Consider the following 17737-nt stretch of genomic DNA (forward strand, 5'->3'; position numbering starts at 1 on the left):
GTAAAATAATAAATATGTGGGAACTACATGAATAAACAACAGAATTTTAATTGAGCTCCGTTATAGCTCACTTGGGTAAATGTAAAGCAGCTCCTAAAAGAAAAGACTGAATATTTTTAAGGGTGTTACTACTTCCTGAAATACTTTCTAAGTATATTGCTATTCAGATCTAAACCACCTTGTCAAAACAAAACAAAAACCACCTTGTCTTCTTTGGGGAGCTGGTGTTGGTGGTGAGAAGAATTGACTAAGCTATTTTAAATATAATCTGAAAAAATAAAGCTAAAATGGCCAGGACATTTTAGAAAACATAACAAGTAGGGATTTGCCTTCCCAAATAATAAGATTTATTATAAATACATAATAAGTTTTAAAGTATGATACTGATCTTTTCAGTTCTTAAGAAGAGAACTTTTTTTTAATGTTTATTTATTTTGAGAGTGGGGGGAGCAGAGGGAAAGAGAGAATCTCAAGAAGGCTCCATGCTCAGCATAGAGCCCCACATGGGGCTTGATCCCATGACCCAGGAGTCGTGACCTGAGCTGAGATCAAGAGTCAGATTCTCAACTGACTGAGCCACCCAGGCGCCCCAAGAAGAGAGCTTTTTAAAAAATGTTTATTTTTGAGAGAGAGAATATTTCAACCTGGCTCCACAGTGGGGCTCAGTCTCACGAAATGTAAGATCATGACCTGAACAGAAATCAAGAGTCGATCACTTAACAGACTGAGCCACCCAGGCGCCCCTTGAAGAGAACTTTTAAAAAACATGACTGCTTCTTACCTGAGAGCTACAGAATCAAAAGCTTTGGCAGTATGTTCTAGATATATATGCTTTTAAGAAGCTTACAGTAGAAAAAATAAAAAAGAAGAAACTCACGGTAGATTTGATATGACAGAATCACCTGTGGCTATGAACAAACCCATGTAGGAGGACCAATTCTTGAATTCTGAAGGAAGCAAGTTCCGAGGAGATGCAGACTCCAGTGCGTATCTCCAACTTTATTCCTCTTCTGTTTTGGGCCAACAACTTGTTCTTTAATGAATAGGGGTAATAACTGTAAGGAAGAACAGTGGCTTTTTATTTACAGAAGAGTATGTCATATCATTTTTTGGGGGGGGGCATACCATACATAATGACTTCTTTTAAATTTCAGATGTGGGGGAGGGGGTCGGGGGTGGGGTGATATGAATTTGTTGTTTCTGGATCTCCTATCTGTTAGGTTAACTTTATTAGCTCTGTATCATTTGAATGTTTTTGTTCTTGTTCTTGTTGGTTCATTTAGTTTTGGCATATAGTATGTACAGTAAGGGAGGATGGCCTGTATTTTGTTTATACATCATTGCTGTAAATTTTTAACTTGGTGACCAGATGCACTTGATAAAAGCATATGATTTGGTATTATATTTTTCATCTCTGTTTATTATTCTGGATAAAAACAAGCAAAATAACCATTTAACTGGTGAAATTATTTTAAAGCAATCATTTAAGCTGGAAATAATTATCTTAAGGGCATATAGCAAATGGAGAATGATTTGTTCAAACAAACATACTAAATCTCAGTAAGAACAGGACTCTGGCATTTGACCCATGACCCACTCCCACCCTCTCCCTGCGCTCAGCTTGAAGGAAGCTCTAACTCTTGTCTGAGCAGGGGAAACAGACTGCGGGCATCACTCATACCTTCTAGCTTCTCGTGGCGGATGCTGTCTTCCAGGCAGCTGAGGTCAAAAAGCCTTCCTTCTCTCAGCCTTTTCTCAGAGTGGAAGTGTGCTCCAGTCTCAGCAGATTGGGCATACTGAGGTTTAGGTCAGGCCTCATTCATAAGGCAGAAGTTCTGTGCCAGGAGAGGCAAGTGATCCACCACCCCCTGTCATAAAGCACAGATGTCACTCTGAGAGAAGTGGGTTATTGTCCTAACCTCCAGTTCCTGTGCAGCAGCACAGTGGTTCTTCCAAAGGGAAAGGCAGGCCTTGAGAACGGAGAATTCTGTAGCTCTCTCAGGGGGACTGACTTTTGGAACAGAGCTTACAAAAAGTTGTTGAAAATGATGGAGATCTTTGTGGTGAACAGTTAAGAGGAGGCTGGTAGCTCCATGATACTAGTAGCAACAAGTGAAATGGCAGACCAGTCAGAAGCTTTACGGAGAGAACCAGATAAAAAGAAGAGCCCTCCTGGGGTTCAAGTTAGCCTCAAAGACTGGCAACACCTGCCCTTACAAAGAGGCCCCACTTTCATTGGATCAGACACTGGTGCAATTTATGCCCCAGGATGTGGCAACAACACACCAATGAAACAAACTAGTTGAGGCTGACGCCTGGGTGTGTGATACTGCTACAGGCTGATCAGCGAGCACTGTGTAAAGGGAAGGCCTGAGAAAGAAACTGCCAGAGAGTCTGACTAAACCCACAGTCATTCCCAGTAGACAGGGAGACTGCATGCTCAAGACCGCATCCCCTCAGAAAAGTGATAACAGAGGCTGCACATTGGGGGGAAATAGACTTCAATGAACCTAGAGATCAAGAGGGACATTTTTTATGATAAAAGGGTCAATGTATTAGGAAGACCTATAACAACATATGTTGTTACATATGTAACAACAGAACTCCAAAACACATGAAGCAAAATGTGACAGAAGTGAAGGGAGAAATAGTTCAAAAACAAGAGTTGACTACATTAATACTCCACTTTCAATAATGGATAGAACATCTAGACAGAAGATCAACACAGAGGAGAGATTTGAACAACACTCTGAAGCAACTAGACCTAACAGATGTGTATAAGGAACACTCCACCCAAAAAGAACAAAATAGTGATTGTTTCCAAGTATACGTGGAACATTTTCCAGGAAAGACTTTCTGCTAGGCCATAAAAAAATCAAAGGATTCCAATCATACACAATATGTTTTCCCACTACAAAGGAATGATATTAGTAGAAATTAGTTACAGAGGATATATGAGGAATTCACACATATGTGGAAATTAAATAATGCATTTCTAAATAATCAGAAGAAGGAATCACAAGGGAAATTAGCAAATAGTTTGAGATGAATGAAAGCCAAAGCATACCAAAACTTATGAGACATAGCCAACAGCACTTAGATGGCAATTTAAAGCTGCAGCTGCCTATATTTTAAAAGATCTTAGTTCAGTGCCCTGTCTTCCTTAAAAGACCAGGAGAAGAAGAGCATACTAAACCTAAAGCAGGCAGAAGGAAATAATAATGATTAGAGCAGAAATAAATGAAATAGTATAGAAAAATAGAGAAATTAACAAAATCAAAGGTTCGTTCTTTGAAAAGATACAACAAAATTGATAAATGTTTTATCTAGGACTGCTCAAGAGAAAAAGACTCAAATTACTAAATCACAAATCAGATAGGGGAAATTACTAGTGACCTTACGGAGATAAAAAAGATTTAAGGGAAATACTACTGTGAATCATATATAAATCAGCAGACTAGATAGTTTAAATGAAACAAGCAAATGCCTAGAATAAGACACAAACTACTGAAACTGACATAAGGAGAAATAGAAAATCTGAACAGACCTGTGTAGCAGGTTGAATTATGTGCCCCCCACTCAAAAAAAAAAAAAAAAAAGATGAAGTTTTAATCCCTGGTACTTATAAATGTGACATTATTTGGGAAATATGGTCTTTGTGGATTAATTAATAAGATGAGGTTATACTGGATTAGAGTAGGTCTTCAATCCAGCACCTGGTGTCTTTATAAGGGAGATTTGGAGACCAAGACACGCACGCGGAAGGCCACGTAAAGTTAGAAGAAGAAATTGGAGTTAATGCTGTCACAAGTCAAGAAATGTTGGATTGCTGGAAATCACCAGAAGCTAGGAAAAAGCAGGGAAGGATTCTCTCATAGAGGCCTTCAGAAGGAGCATGGCTTTGTTGACACCTTGATTGCAGATTTCTAGATTCCAGAGTTGTGAGAGAATAAATTTCTGCTGTTTTAAGCCACTCAGTTTGTGGTAATACGTTACAATAGCCCTGGGAAACTAATGCAACCTAGAACAAGTGAAGAGATTGAATTGGTAATTTTAAAATTTCCATCAAAGAAAAGCCTGTGGCCAGACACCTTCATTGGTGATTTCTGCCAGATATTTTTAAAAGAACTAATACCAGTTCTACACAAATTTATCTAAAATATAGAAGACGACTTCCTCGCTTTGTGAGACTAGTATTTGAATACCAAAACCAGACAGATCACAAGAAAACTGCAGAGCAGAATCATTTAGGAATACCAATAACAACAGTAAAATTCTCCACGAAATATTAGCAAACCAAATCAAGGAACATATGAAAACTGTTATACTCTCTTACCAGGTGAGATTTTTCTCAGGAATGCAAGGTTGGTTTACACCACAAAATTAATGTAATATAGTGCATTCATGGGAATCAGTGATAAAAACCACGTGATCATCACAATGGATGTCCCTGCAAAAAGTGACCAAATCCAACACCTTTTTGTGATAAAAACACCCAAGAAACTAGGACTAGAAGAGAAATTCCTCAGCCTGATCTACAAAAATACACAGCTGTGGTAAAAACTGGACATTTCCCCCCTAAAATTAGGAACAAGACAGAGTTGTCCATTCTCAATACTTCTATGCACTGTTCTACCAGAAGCCCTAGCCTTGGCAATTAGGCAATAAAAGCAGGGGTGCCTGGCTGGCCCAGTTGGTTAAGCATCCAACTCTTAGTGTCACCTCAGGTCATGATCCCAGGGTCATGGGATTGAACTTCGTGTTGGCCTCTGCCCTGAGCATGGAGCCTACTTAAGATATTCTCTCTCTCTCTCTCTCTCTCTCTCTCTCTCTCTCTCTCTCTCTCTCTCTCTCTCTTTTTCTCTCTGTCCCTCTGTCTCTGTCTCTCTCTCTCTGTCTTCCTCTCCATCCCCCACTCTCCCCCTCTCCCTCCCTCTGTCCCTCTCCCCTGCTTGTATGCGCACGCGCGCGCATGCGCGCGCACGCGCTCGCGCGCGCTCTCTCTCTGTCTAAAAAAAGAAAAGAAACCAGAGTTACCCAGAATGCAAAAGAAGTAGTAAAAGTATTTGTAGATGACATGATGTTGTATATGGAAAATTTTAAGGAATCCACAGAACACAATATATTAGAGTTAATAAGTTCAACAAGGTTGTAGAATACAACATTTTTTAAAAAATTGATTGTATTTCTATACAATAGCAATGAATAGTCTGAACGTGAAAATTAAGAAAACAGTTCCATTTACTATAGCATCAAAAGGAATAGAATACTTAGGAATAAAGTTAACACAAGTTTAAGACTTGTACACTGTAAATTAAAATTGTTGAAATAAATTAAAGAAGATCGAAATAAATAGAAAGGTATGATCTCATGTTCGTGGATTGGAACACTTAATATTATGAAGATGGCATTACCCCCCAAATAACCTGCAGATTCACTGCATAACCTACCAAGATTTCTGGTGACTTCTTTGCAGAGATTGGCAAACTGATCTTAAAATTCATGTAAAAATTTACAGGATGCCTGAGTAGCCAAAACAATCTTAGAAGAGAGGATTTACACTTCCTAATAGCAGAACTTACTACAAAACTACCATGATCAACATAGTGTGTTTCTGGCCTACAGATGGATATGTAGATCAGCGGAACAGAGTTGAGCATCCAGAAGTAAAATTTATGGCCAGTGATTTTTGACAAAGGAAGTTGGACCCCTTCCTTTTACCATACACAAAAGTTTATTTGAAACGAGTCATATACCTAAAAGTAAGTTCTAAAACTATAAAACATTTAGAAGAAAACGTAAGAGTAAATCTTAATGATCTTGGGCTAGCCACTAGTTTTTTAGATATAATACCAAAGCACAAATGTCAAAAAATAAATTGGAATTCATTAAAATTAAGAACTTTGTACTGTTAACAGTAGTAGGTAGCATCAGTGAAGTGATAATAAAGCTCATTGATGGGAGAAAATATTTGCAAATCTTAAATCTGATAATGGGATTGTATCCAGAATATATCAGGAATTCTTACAACTCAAACATTAAAAAAGTGAGCCCAATTAAAAACTGGGCAAAGCATAAGAATGTACATTTCTCCAAAGAAGGTATTTAAATGGCCAGTTAGATGTTCAACATTATTAATCATTAGGGAAATCTAATCAGAACCATTAGGCACCATTTCTTGTGTACTGGAATGGATGTAATAAAAATGATAGCAAGTGTTCATGAGAATGTGGAGAAGTCAGAACCCTCACTGCTGTTGGGAATATTAAATGGTACACCTGCTTTGGAAGATGGTTTAGTGTACTTTTTCAGAATGGTAAATATAATTAGCATATGATCTACAAATTCCACTCCTAAATACATATCCAAGAAAAATGAAAATACACAAAAACTTGTACACAAACACTAAAGACTGCATTATTTGTATCATAGCAGCCAAAAAGAAATCCAAATGGTCATTATCAACTGATGAATGGGTAAAATGTGCTACATCAGTACAATGGAATGTTATTTGGCAATAAAAAGGAACGAAGTGCCGGTATCTGCTACGATGGGGTGAACCTTGAAAACATTATTCTAGGAGGAAGAAACCACACACACACACACACCATGAATATTGCACGATTCCATTTATGTGAAATATCCAGAATAAGCAAGTCTGTAGAGAGAGGCAGAAAATAATACAGTGGTTGCCTAATGTTGGGGCAAGTGGGAGAATGGGAAGTGAGTGACTGTTAATGTCTTGGGGTACAAAAATATTCTGAAGTTTATCATGGTGATGGCCCCACACCTCTGTGACGCTACAAGAAAAACATTGAATTTATACTTTAAATAGGTGAATTGTATGATACGTGTATTATATCTCAATAAAACTGTTTGAAAACAAAACAAATAGGTGTGACTATAATTTAGATGAACCAACTGAAAGTTATCTGAAGGTCTCAGCGTCCAGGTTGATAAAATTGGTAATTGTTTAATTCAAGAAAAAACATGTAACACCATCCTTACTGAGTGCTGTTAGTTGCTATGAGTTGATTTAGATTAGAAAGTAGCCTGAATGCAACATTTGAGCATGGTTTAAGTATAGATATTCTGTGCTTGCTTTGGCAGCACATATGCTAAAATTGTAACCATACAGAAAAAATTAGCATGGCCCCTACGCAAGGATGATACAGATTCGTGAAGTGTTCCTTATTTTTGTGGTGAGCTCCAAGTGTTGTATGTAAGTGTTGAATCACTAAATTCTACACCTGAAATTAATACTACACTGTATGTTAACGAGCAGGAATTTAAATAAAAACTTGGAAAGACATGGAAAGGATACACGTATTTGTAAATGTATGTGTAGAATCAATGGGGATAGCTGTATGCTTAACGCATTGAAACTACACTGTGTACAATGCGTCCTTCAACTAACATCTTCTCTCATTGAGATACGCATTTTTAAACACGAAAAATAAAGACATCCTGCTGAAAGTCTGACTAAACTTACTGAATGTAGGACTGAGGGGTTAAGTACAGTTTATACCATATAATGTCTGAGTTTAAAAATCACTAAACAATGAAATGCCATTAAAACACAGTTGAGGATTTTATTGGTCTCTAATTAGTACCTGTTCCTGATCCTTTCAGATGTTAAATCTGTATCAAAATTACATTATTTTGTGATTCATTTTTAAAAATTAATTTCTTTAGGCCATGAAAGAGAATGTTGGCAAATACAACTATAATAAAGTTGGCAAGTACAACTATAATAAACTTAGTTGGTTAAGTGTCCAACTCTTGATCTCAGCTCACGTCTTGATCTCAGGGTCATGAGTTAAAGCCTTGTGTTGATTGGGCTCCGTGCTGGGCCGGGGAAGCCTACTGAATGAATGAATGAATGAATGAATGAATGAATGAATGAATGAATGAAAATGTTTTTATAATGACTTTATAACAATATTTTCTTTATGTGGCAGACTTAACGTGTCTCATGGATATTTTATGGGATGATTGTTTTCGTTTGATTATGCAAGAGAGTTCTTCGTATTAAACTGTAGTATATAATTGGTGCTAAATGTGTCTTTGCAAAAGACACATATTTTGGTTGTGCTGTTGACACAGTTTGTACAATGGAGAAATCATAAAAAAATCTGATTGCACATGTCATTGCTTGTATTTGAAATCTTTGAGAAAATTGTGGATTATAATGTGCCTTCAGTGCCCTGTTTGCTTCCTTTTCATTGTGTCAGGGTGTGTCCCCATTTTCTTTTTAGAGTACTTTTAGGTACTTCTAAGTACTTTTAAGTTTTCCATGACAGAATTATATATGCCTGTGGCGATACATTGTGGTGATTTGAAGTAAATTATATGCATTGGAACTTAAAGAACACTTAAAAGATGTACTTACTTACTCTCCTGTTCATTAGCTACAAGAGTGGAAGTAAATGCAAAGCATTGTCTACCTAGTCTAGTGCTCCTACAGCCTGAGAGCAGATTCTGGGAGTCTTTGGGATGAGTCTAGTGTGGCAGTTTGAAACTTTGTGATCAGGACTTAACATGTTTATATTGTAAGCATGTTCAAGCCTATATAGAAATGTATACCTTTAGAACATGTGACGCAGTATATTTTTAAATTCTGTTTTCTAGAGCCAGTTTTAACGTATTAATTTCACAACTCTCTAAACATTTGAAAGCTACAGTTTATGAATTATATTCTAGGCACAGAATTATGAATTCGGATACATTCTTTTGAGTTTTCCCTTCTAACGGCCCTTTTAAAACTATGTTTGTTTTGTGTCTGGAGAAAACATCTTATACTAGGAGGGCAAACATGATTCTCAAATAGTATTTAGGATTTAAGCTATTTTTTTTTGTCTGAGTTGAATGTCTGTGTACTATTGCTGTATGGTGTAATAAGAACGGACATATTTAAATGCTCAAGAAAAATCTTCCGTTAGTAATGTTATTTTAATTAGAGTTTATCTGTCAGTTTTAAACAAAACTTGTAAGATACATAAAAACCACCCAAGTATATTTTTACATTCACTTTGCTTTTATACTTTTGTGGAGATAAATTTTATTCTGATTTAAAGTTTTAAGATATTTTAATTGTATTAAACTGATTTGTCTTATCTGTTACTAACATTTGTCTTTGATTTTGCATCTGTGCTTTTGATACTGAATGGGGAAAGATTTTTGTGCAAATATTTCACCAAATATTTTTGCAGGGACACTTAGTCGGTCTGGATGAACCAGCTTCGGGAGCTGGGCAAGAAGCTCTGCTTAAACAAGAGCAAGCAAAAATCATTCGATTCGAGAGACAAGCAGAAGAGTTCCTCAATGCAGTCTTTTATAGAAAAGGTTGGTTCTAGTGAAGAATGGCATTTAGCATCTGCTTGTCTTATATTTTCTTAATTTTAATGTCATTTTTAAAAAGTTACTTTTAAAAACATTTTTCTTTGTTGATAACACACTTTATATTCCTTTGGTCAAGTTAAATTTGGAATAGGTTAAGGCAACTCCTCTTCCCTCTTTTTCAGTTTGAAGTGATGGAATCATGTAAGTTTTGTTAAATAGTTCCTGAAAGTATTATGAAAGTCTAAAAAATTCTGAGGTCTCAGTACTAATATATTTTGTCAAATTTTCTTACATACATAGTGACAGTTTTAATCGCAGATAACCATAAAACTGTATAAAATTTTAGTAAATTCCTTGCTGAAATTTCATTTAGAGAGATGTGAAGTTGTATCTTAAAATTAGATTTACAGGCATTTATTTCCTTGATAGAGCCTTGTTTTGCTGAAACTTCTTTAAATTATTAAAATTAGAGAAAGGAATTCATAATTATGTAATAAAACTTTCCCCCTTACATTTGAGGTGGTATTTAATAGCTCCACCTCTTATATTTTTCAATTGAACTTTTCTCCTTAAAACCTTTGTAGACATGATTTACATTTTGTTTCTCTATTCACAAAGCCTAATTACCATCGGCCAAGACCTTCAGAAAGCTTCCTTCCCTCTATGATCCATTCTAGTGAAGTCTTTACTTTCAAGAAATTCTGAATGGATTTGTGTTCCTTAGTTATGTCTTTCCTCTAGTTCCAAGACGGAGGTTACTGTGATAGGTTCTAAAAAAGTTTCCTACAAACTCTTGTGACCCTGAATACTCTAATATTCAGCAGACTTAATGATTCTGCTTTCTTTAGTACTTCTTTATATGTTCTAGTTTATATCCCTCATTCTTCTGGGAATTCCCTCCTTCCCTCTGAAATTTGAAGGGTGATTTTTGCCTTTACAGTGGTTGGAAGTCTGATAAAGTGCTATTCTAATTGGTTGGCTACAGTTGGAAACCAGCTGATGTTCTGCTTAATGTGGTCAGTATTTTCAAAATGGAGTATGAAGTGTCCTATAAAATTAAGGAACGCACAAGATTATTGTTTTCAGTGACACCTTTTTTTCCTATGCAAAATTAAATTTTTCAGTACACCCTCACCTCACTTTTAGTACCCTCAGCACCCTCTGACGTGAAGCTCCCAACTGAGGCTCCCATGCTCACTTTATCATCCCCTAAATACCCTGAAATCTAAAATTATGTTCCAAATAGTAATTTTCTTAGTTGTATAAACATTTGATTGTTTTATTAAAGTAATTCACATTAAAGTATAAATGATAGACTCGTTCTGTCAGTTTATTAAATAAAATATCTTTACAGCTCCTCTGCTGCTCCTGTCCTTTAGTATGTGTACTGAATGAGTCACGGGCCTAATGCTGTAGCAATCTTCATTATCTGCAAAGAGGAGCTCCTCTTCCTATATGTGGAGAAACCACTTTTCATCCAGTCTTTGCTTGGAGGGAGTTAATAAGGCCAATCATAAGCATATTCCTAAAGAGAATTCTAGCCTACTTCTCTGCTAGTCCCATCCCTTTGTCACGTAGGAATAGCTTAAAGTTCTTCTAAGTTTTATTTTAAAATTAAACTTTTGGATACATGAGGGAAGGAATGTTTACCTTGGAATCAGCCTTAGGGTAGACTTTAGGGATGAGAATCCTCTGAAATTGTATGTAAAGTTAAGTTCGTGTATTTGTATACTGGCATATGATGTTCAGAAAAAGAACTATTGCTTTGCTATTAGAAGTTCCTTCCTCCTTGTTTTATGTATTAATATTGATATTTTTAAATATTAATCTTCATGGAAATGTCTGAAAGCCATTAGTACTCTTCAAGTTATACCAAAAATGTATATAATATGCAGAGATATGACAGGCAATTTAGTCTGAAGGGTGTGTGTGTGTGTATGTGTGTGTGTGTATGTATGTATGTATACATATATACATACATATATATATATATTTTTAAATAAATAGTTCAGAGATTTGGAGTTACTAATACTTTGTTTCCAAGTATTGCAAATTGTGTGTTTTAAATGAGTATGAAAAGGTTCTAAAAGCTAAGTAGGAACATAGATGCAATTAAAGTAGGCTTTTGTGGTATGGATTCAGTAATAAATTTTAGCTTATGAACGGTATACCTTCAACTATCATTATCAAATTTTTTCCAGCTTTGTCACTTGTGTTAGAAAATTTGACACTTTCTAAAAGTTAGATTTGCATTTTAAAAACATAAGTGGCTGTAATGTAACATTTACTTGTTTTCCTGTAGTGTTAATTTTGATCTGATTTGTGGTTTTTATTTGACTCACTTGTGCATATTCCCCGATTTATAGAAGTTGTGTTTTAAGTAAGTGAAAGAATGAAATGTGTTCAGGAAACTTTTCAAAACATGTAGACATTCATATGACAGATATGTCATCAATTTGTAAGTATGAATTGTGTTTTATGGTTATGTTCTTCATTCAACAAAGAGGCAAGATACACCACAACCATTTAAAGGTCAGAGGTAGCAGTTCATGGTCTTTATTCTAAAATCCCTGATTTTTCAAAAATCTATATATTTATGAATCTAGTTTAACTCTGCCTATTTGAAAACTTTCTTTATGTGTTACAGGGGATAAGAAGATACATTGATATATAAAACTTGAGAAAATATAAAACTTGAAATTATATACAGTCTTTTATTTGGAGGATAGGTCTTAAGTGGAAAGTTAAATGAATATTAATAAGAATATTCAGTGGGTAGAGATTTTAAAAAAGCAATGTATGGCTAAAATGTTTATTAAAACTTTTAAGGAACCTCATTCATGGTTGTAATAATTTCTGAACCTTACCTAATTGAATACCTTGATTCTTAAACCATCTAGCACACTCAGTCTATTTATAGAGAAGAAACATGGGGTTAGAAGTACTTTTGGTAGAACAGAAATGTTGCTGTTGGTAGAGAAAAACCTCATTAAACTCCAGAGAATTAAATATTCTGACTTTAGACTTTCTTCTGGTATTTAATGTTGTTTTTCAGGGGGAAAAAATTGTTCTTAGAGTCCCATGAAGTTTTGATGATGTGTATGTTGTGGAGATTTTAGGTTTGAATTGTAATGAGTCAGTTTATCTCTAAATTTATAAATCAACCTAATTCCCTTATAGCTCCAACATATTATGGGTAAAGTAATTTACCTTCTGTAGTTGATCTTTAAAAGACCAAGGAAACTCAGGTTTTCTGGAACTGCCTTCTGAAACCTCTGAAGTGTGGTGTGGAAGTAAAGGTCACAGGTGGAACATTAAGATCAGGGGGAGAGTTTTAATCAAGGGTCTACCACTAACCATCTATACAGATTTGAAGAGGTCACTTCTCTTTAGACACATTAACCTTATTTGTCTACAGAAAAAAAAAAAAACACACTATTTGATGGTGATTGATTTGACTGATCCATTTATTACTCAGCTAATATGAATGCATACTTTATGCCAGGCAAGATTAGGTGCTGAGTATACAGAGGTAAACAAACATAATCTCTGCTCTTGAGAAGCTTAGTCTCCCTGAGAGTGTGGTAATGATAGAGATGTGATGATATATTTATACCAAACATTTTCTCTTTTATTTTGCCCTATTTGACCTTCAGGGTCCCTCCCAGTGCCAGAAGTTCTACGAGTTAATGAATTCATATGGTCTTTATTTTTAAATTAACGTGGATTAGAAATTGATAAGTTTATTTTATTAATTCCTTTGCTATTGTGTTTAATGATTGGCAGAGTATATTTAAAGAACTCATGGAAAATATATGGTGTTAAACTTTGAGATCTGGCCTTTAAACTCCAAGCCCAGTGGTTCCAGCTGCACCTAGAAACTTAGTAGAAATGCCAGTCCTTGACCTCACCCTAGAACTGCTAAATCAGTTAACCCTGGGGATAGGACCCAGCAGTGTGTTTTTACAAGCCCTCAAAGTGATTCTTATGAGCCTGAAAATGTGAGGCTATGGCCCCAGTCTGTCATGGACCTTATATTAAGTATCTCCTTTTACAATTTTGCTATGCCTTCAGTCTTTGACAGAAAGTAGATTATGTACCCATAACTGAGTAATCCATTCTTCAACAATTTAGGAAGAGATGGCTGAGGAAAGGTCTAGGAAAAACCGGATGTAATCTATAGGTGGTAAACAGAAGTAATTATTTCATAAAAGAAAGGTTTGAGATTTCTGTATCAGGTAAGTGATTCTTGCCCATAAGATATACTATTTGTTTTCCCTTTATTTAATTTCATAATACTGAGGGGGGTGTTTAGAAGTGATTTTATGAAAATTTTACTTTAAAAAATCTGCAGCTCATAAGCTTAGAGCTTAAAAATCTAATTCTGGGAGGGAATACTATTTTTAGGAGATTGCATTTTAAGGAAAAAAAGAAAATGAAATTTTATGTTTGCTTGAAAGCTGTCTTTTTTTTTTTTTTTGTAGTACATTGTCCCAGTTTAAAAGTAAATAAATCTTTGTTTACAGACAGTCCCTGGGTCTCCGACCCCAATATTCCCCTAGTGGCCCGTGAGATCATGCAGCGAATGATCCAACAATTTGCTGCTGAATATACCTCAAAAAATAGCTCTACTCAGGACCCCAGCCAGCCCAATAGCACAAAGAACCAAAGCCTGCCGAAAGCATCTCCAGTCACCACCCCCACGGCTGCAACTACTCAGAACCCTGTGCTCAGCAAACTTCTCATGGCTGACCAAGACTCACCTCTGGACCTTACTGTCAGAAAGTCTCAGTCAGAACCTAGCGAACAAGGTATGGTTTGATGTCAAGGTCTCCTCTGTCCAATCAGAATACTTTAACTTTGGGGAGAAGAAAATTATTGGCAAGTAGGGCACCAGTAACAATAGGATAAAAACTAATTTGATTCTTAAATTATTCCTGACTATGCAGTCATAGAGAAGTACAGATAAAATGGCTACTATACATTATATATCAGTAGTTTGTAGTCAAGATCAGTGTACCACTCAGGAAAGTTAGGTGGTTACACTTGTTACTGATCTTTAAGTTACTTGATATTTATATAAATATTTTATGTTTTACAAAGCATTGCCATATCCATTGTTTTTAAAACCCCTATAAAAAATTAAGTTTCCCCTGATCATCAGTGTTCTAGAATTAGCGCCTAGCTGAGAAATACATGTATCTTGTTAGGTAGAATTTATACTCTGCAAATGAAATTATAAGGCAAGAATGTGTATTGTTTGCATTTTTAAAAAAGAAACTTCTAGGGTTAGATATAATGAGGAAGACAGTAGACACAGCAGGTTGTTCAGTGTATTCCATATGTATATGGATATACATGTATATATACAAGCACCTCCATATGTATATGTACTGTATTATGAATTAACCTTAGAATATTTCCAAGGTAATTTAAATTTGTTGGTGAGGATCCTAATTAAGGGACAAGGTTAAAAGGTTATCAGTTTTGCTTAGCAAATATTTCTTGAATCTAAGAAAAGTTTACTCTTAAATAGATTAAGTATTTGGGGTTTTTTGTGATCCCTTTTACTTTTAATTTCACAGAGATGCAGTGAGCATTTCAACTGGGCCATTGTTTGACCCATTACAGATTGTAAATTGGTGATATCTGTTCTAGTGAGAGTTCATTTTCCTAGAATATCTCCTAAGAGTGTGCAGAAAGTTAGGTGTGGATTTATTGGTGAGAAATACATGTTCATTTTGCAAAATTAGGTTTGAATTTGTATGAAGAACCTCTTAGAAAGGACTTTCTTTTGCTTATTATAAGTAATTTAAGAAGGATTTACATTTAATGGACTGGCTTTAGGTTTTTAAAGAATACATTTTTGAATAGTTTTTCTTTTTTTCTGTTTCTGGGTAAAGAACAGCAATCGTAATCTCAAAATTCTGAGAGATTTCCTAGTAGAATTCCTCATTGTCATATGTTCACATTGATCAGTGTACCTTTGGTCACCATATTTGCAAAATTGTGCTTTTCTGTTTTATTGAGGATTATCTTTACCAAAGATTGGTAGCTTTCATTAAAAGTCTTTTTTTTTTTTTTTAATGTTGATTCATTTCTTGAGAGAGAGAGTGTGCATGCGTGGGAGAGGGGCGGGGCGGAGAAAGGTGGGGGGGGCGGGGCGGGGACAGAGAGAGAGAGGGAGACAAAGAATTTGAAGCAGGCTCCAGGCTTCGAGCTGTCAGCACAGAGCCAGACATGGGGCTCAAACTCACAAACCGTGAGATCATGACCTGAGCCAAAGTCAGACGCTTAACTGACTGAACCATCCAGGCGCCCCTAAATATCTGCTCTAAATATTGCATTAAAAACTTCAGGTTTACAATAGGAGAATGACAGTGTAGAGGTTGTATTTAAAATATTAATGATAGAGATTAACATACAAAGATACCACTTAGTCTAATTTAACTTCTTCTAGTTGGTGCTGTACTTAAGAGATACATTGTACCGACCGTATGCTCTGAAGAGGAATTTGACCTAGATGACAGGATTGTAGTGTATAGACTTCAAGTGAAACAGAATTTTAACATTATATTTCCCAGATCTATTTTCAAGTGTTTTCAATGAAACCACTGTATATTTAGTATATTTAAGTAGACTTAAAATATGTTGCCTATTTGATGATTAGACAGGCTTGGAAGTCTTTAAATAGTGTCTTTTGTTGGAAATATTTTGGTTGGAAGTATTTTAAGCAGTGTGTTTGCTTGTTAGATGTCTAATTGGGTTAACTTGGTGTCCTTATAAGATTACAACTATATTTTTAGAAATATTAGTGACTCTAAAGGACAACAGTTATTCTGGATGAGTGTGGGATTTTTGGTTTACAAGCTCAGTCACATATTTCTAACAGCCTGAAATCAGGAGTTACAGTGTGCTCAGACACAAATCCTATTTAGGTTCTATGTTGGGGCAGTTTTTAACATAACTAGATAGAAAGGCCTCTCTGCTCGTCAGCTGAAAATCAGAGCCATTGATTATTAGCTTGCTCTGTTAATTTTGGACAAAATGGCAGCTTTAAAAGTTGTCTAGAAGATGAGTTTTCTTTTCTAGACATGTCTATGAGGGAAAGAAGTCTTTGTGGGATAAGAAGGTCTTGTAATTTTATGTTCTGATAACATGAATTTGTTATTCTAGTTTCAGTAAAAAATGGTTAAATCTCTAGGCTTTCATCAGTATCAAGACGATTTCATTCTTCTCTCTTTCCTTAAACTTTGCTCACCGGTTTGTAACAGCTTATTAATTGAAAAACCTTGCCTTTATAAATACCAAGAAGGGAATTTTGAATCTCTGAAGAGTTTTTCCAAAAGATTGAATTCAAATATACAGTTTTTTGCAGATGTGTCCAAAGAGTAATGAGGACACATGAAAATCACAGTTAACATCTGATTCATCTTACAGACTATTTTGTATATACATATAATTTAACCATATAAACTTATGTTTCAAAATGATTTGTGTCACATAAAATTTTCTAAATCCAACTTTAATGTTTGTTTTAGTGTTTCGGGTAGACTTAGCTCTTGAGGAATTTGGTTTTATAATCTGTATGATATGGCATTGAGATCTCATATGCTTTGATAAAGGCACATTTCGAAAGCAAAGTCTAATAGTTCTATTTACATACTGTGTAAACTGCAATTTCTAATACCTGACTATATCCTAATGTCTTCAGTGGTAGGCTGTACCTTTTCTTTTGCCCTATTAATAAAATATTTAACCCTTGGAGATGTTAGATATAACAAGCTTTGCTAAATGTATGTCACTTTAGGAAGGAAGATACCCTGTCTTACGTATATAGCTAGTGTATCTGCTTGGTTGACTAGACCTATTGCTTTGTCATTTTTAGTCTGTTCAGTTCACATTTGCTCCTAGTTTTTAATATCCTCAGGTGTGTGTTTGTGTCTCTGCAGACGGTGTACTTGATCTGTCCACTAAGAAAAGTCCATGTGCTGGCAGCACTTCCCTGAGCCATTCTCCAGGCTGCTCCAGTGCTCAAGGGAACGGGTAAGGGAAAATATTTGTAGAATTTCACAGTTTATAGGGGACGGTTTATCGAAGATTGGTGAAAATCTCCTTTATATGTTTTAAAAATTAATTCTTCAGAGTAACGTTGTTATAAGTAGGCCTTTAGTAAATTGCTTAGTCCATTGATCAAGTAAAAGCACAGTCTGTGAAGTCCAGAATTGACTAGTGTAGATCAGGTTTGCCAAGTTAGTACAAATAGTAAATGATTGAAAATATGGCAAGAACGTCTTGGGACTTTCTGTTGTTGAGTGTTTGGGAGTGGGAAACCCAACCTAAATAATTCCAGAGTTCAGATGTAAAGGCAGTAGTATGTGTGCGGAAGTTGTTG

The 17737-nt window shown here is 35.5% G+C and overlaps 1 protein-coding gene and 1 non-coding gene across 6 annotated transcripts in view; both read left to right on the forward strand.

Moving 5' to 3' along the window:
• LCOR (ligand dependent nuclear receptor corepressor) overlaps positions 1–17737 on the forward strand; it is a 143776-nt gene that overhangs the window by 85918 nt on the left and 40121 nt on the right. For 4 of the 5 annotated variants that reach the window (XM_047073226.1, XM_047073227.1, XM_047073225.1 and 1 more), the window contains exons 5-7: positions 9213–9345; positions 13869–14153; positions 17295–17388. The exons of the other annotated variant lie outside the window; for it this stretch is intronic. In XM_047073226.1, coding sequence (XP_046929182.1) covers positions 13919–14153; positions 17295–17388 — 329 coding nt within the window. In that variant the 5' untranslated portion in view covers positions 9213–9345; positions 13869–13918. The remainder of the gene's footprint in view (positions 1–9212; positions 9346–13868; positions 14154–17294; positions 17389–17737) is intronic. 5 annotated transcript variants of the gene reach the window in all.
• Positions 7095–7199, forward strand: LOC124507332 (U6 spliceosomal RNA). The gene has a single exon (XR_006960987.1). It is a non-coding gene; the product is annotated as a U6 spliceosomal RNA (small nuclear RNA).

The sequence above is a fragment of the Lynx rufus genome, unplaced genomic scaffold (genome assembly GCF_022079265.1).
Source record: "Lynx rufus isolate CCGP_SWC_20201006 ecotype Redwood Valley unplaced genomic scaffold, mLynRuf1.p SCAF_11, whole genome shotgun sequence".
Classification (NCBI taxonomy): domain Eukaryota; kingdom Metazoa; phylum Chordata; class Mammalia; order Carnivora; family Felidae; genus Lynx; species Lynx rufus.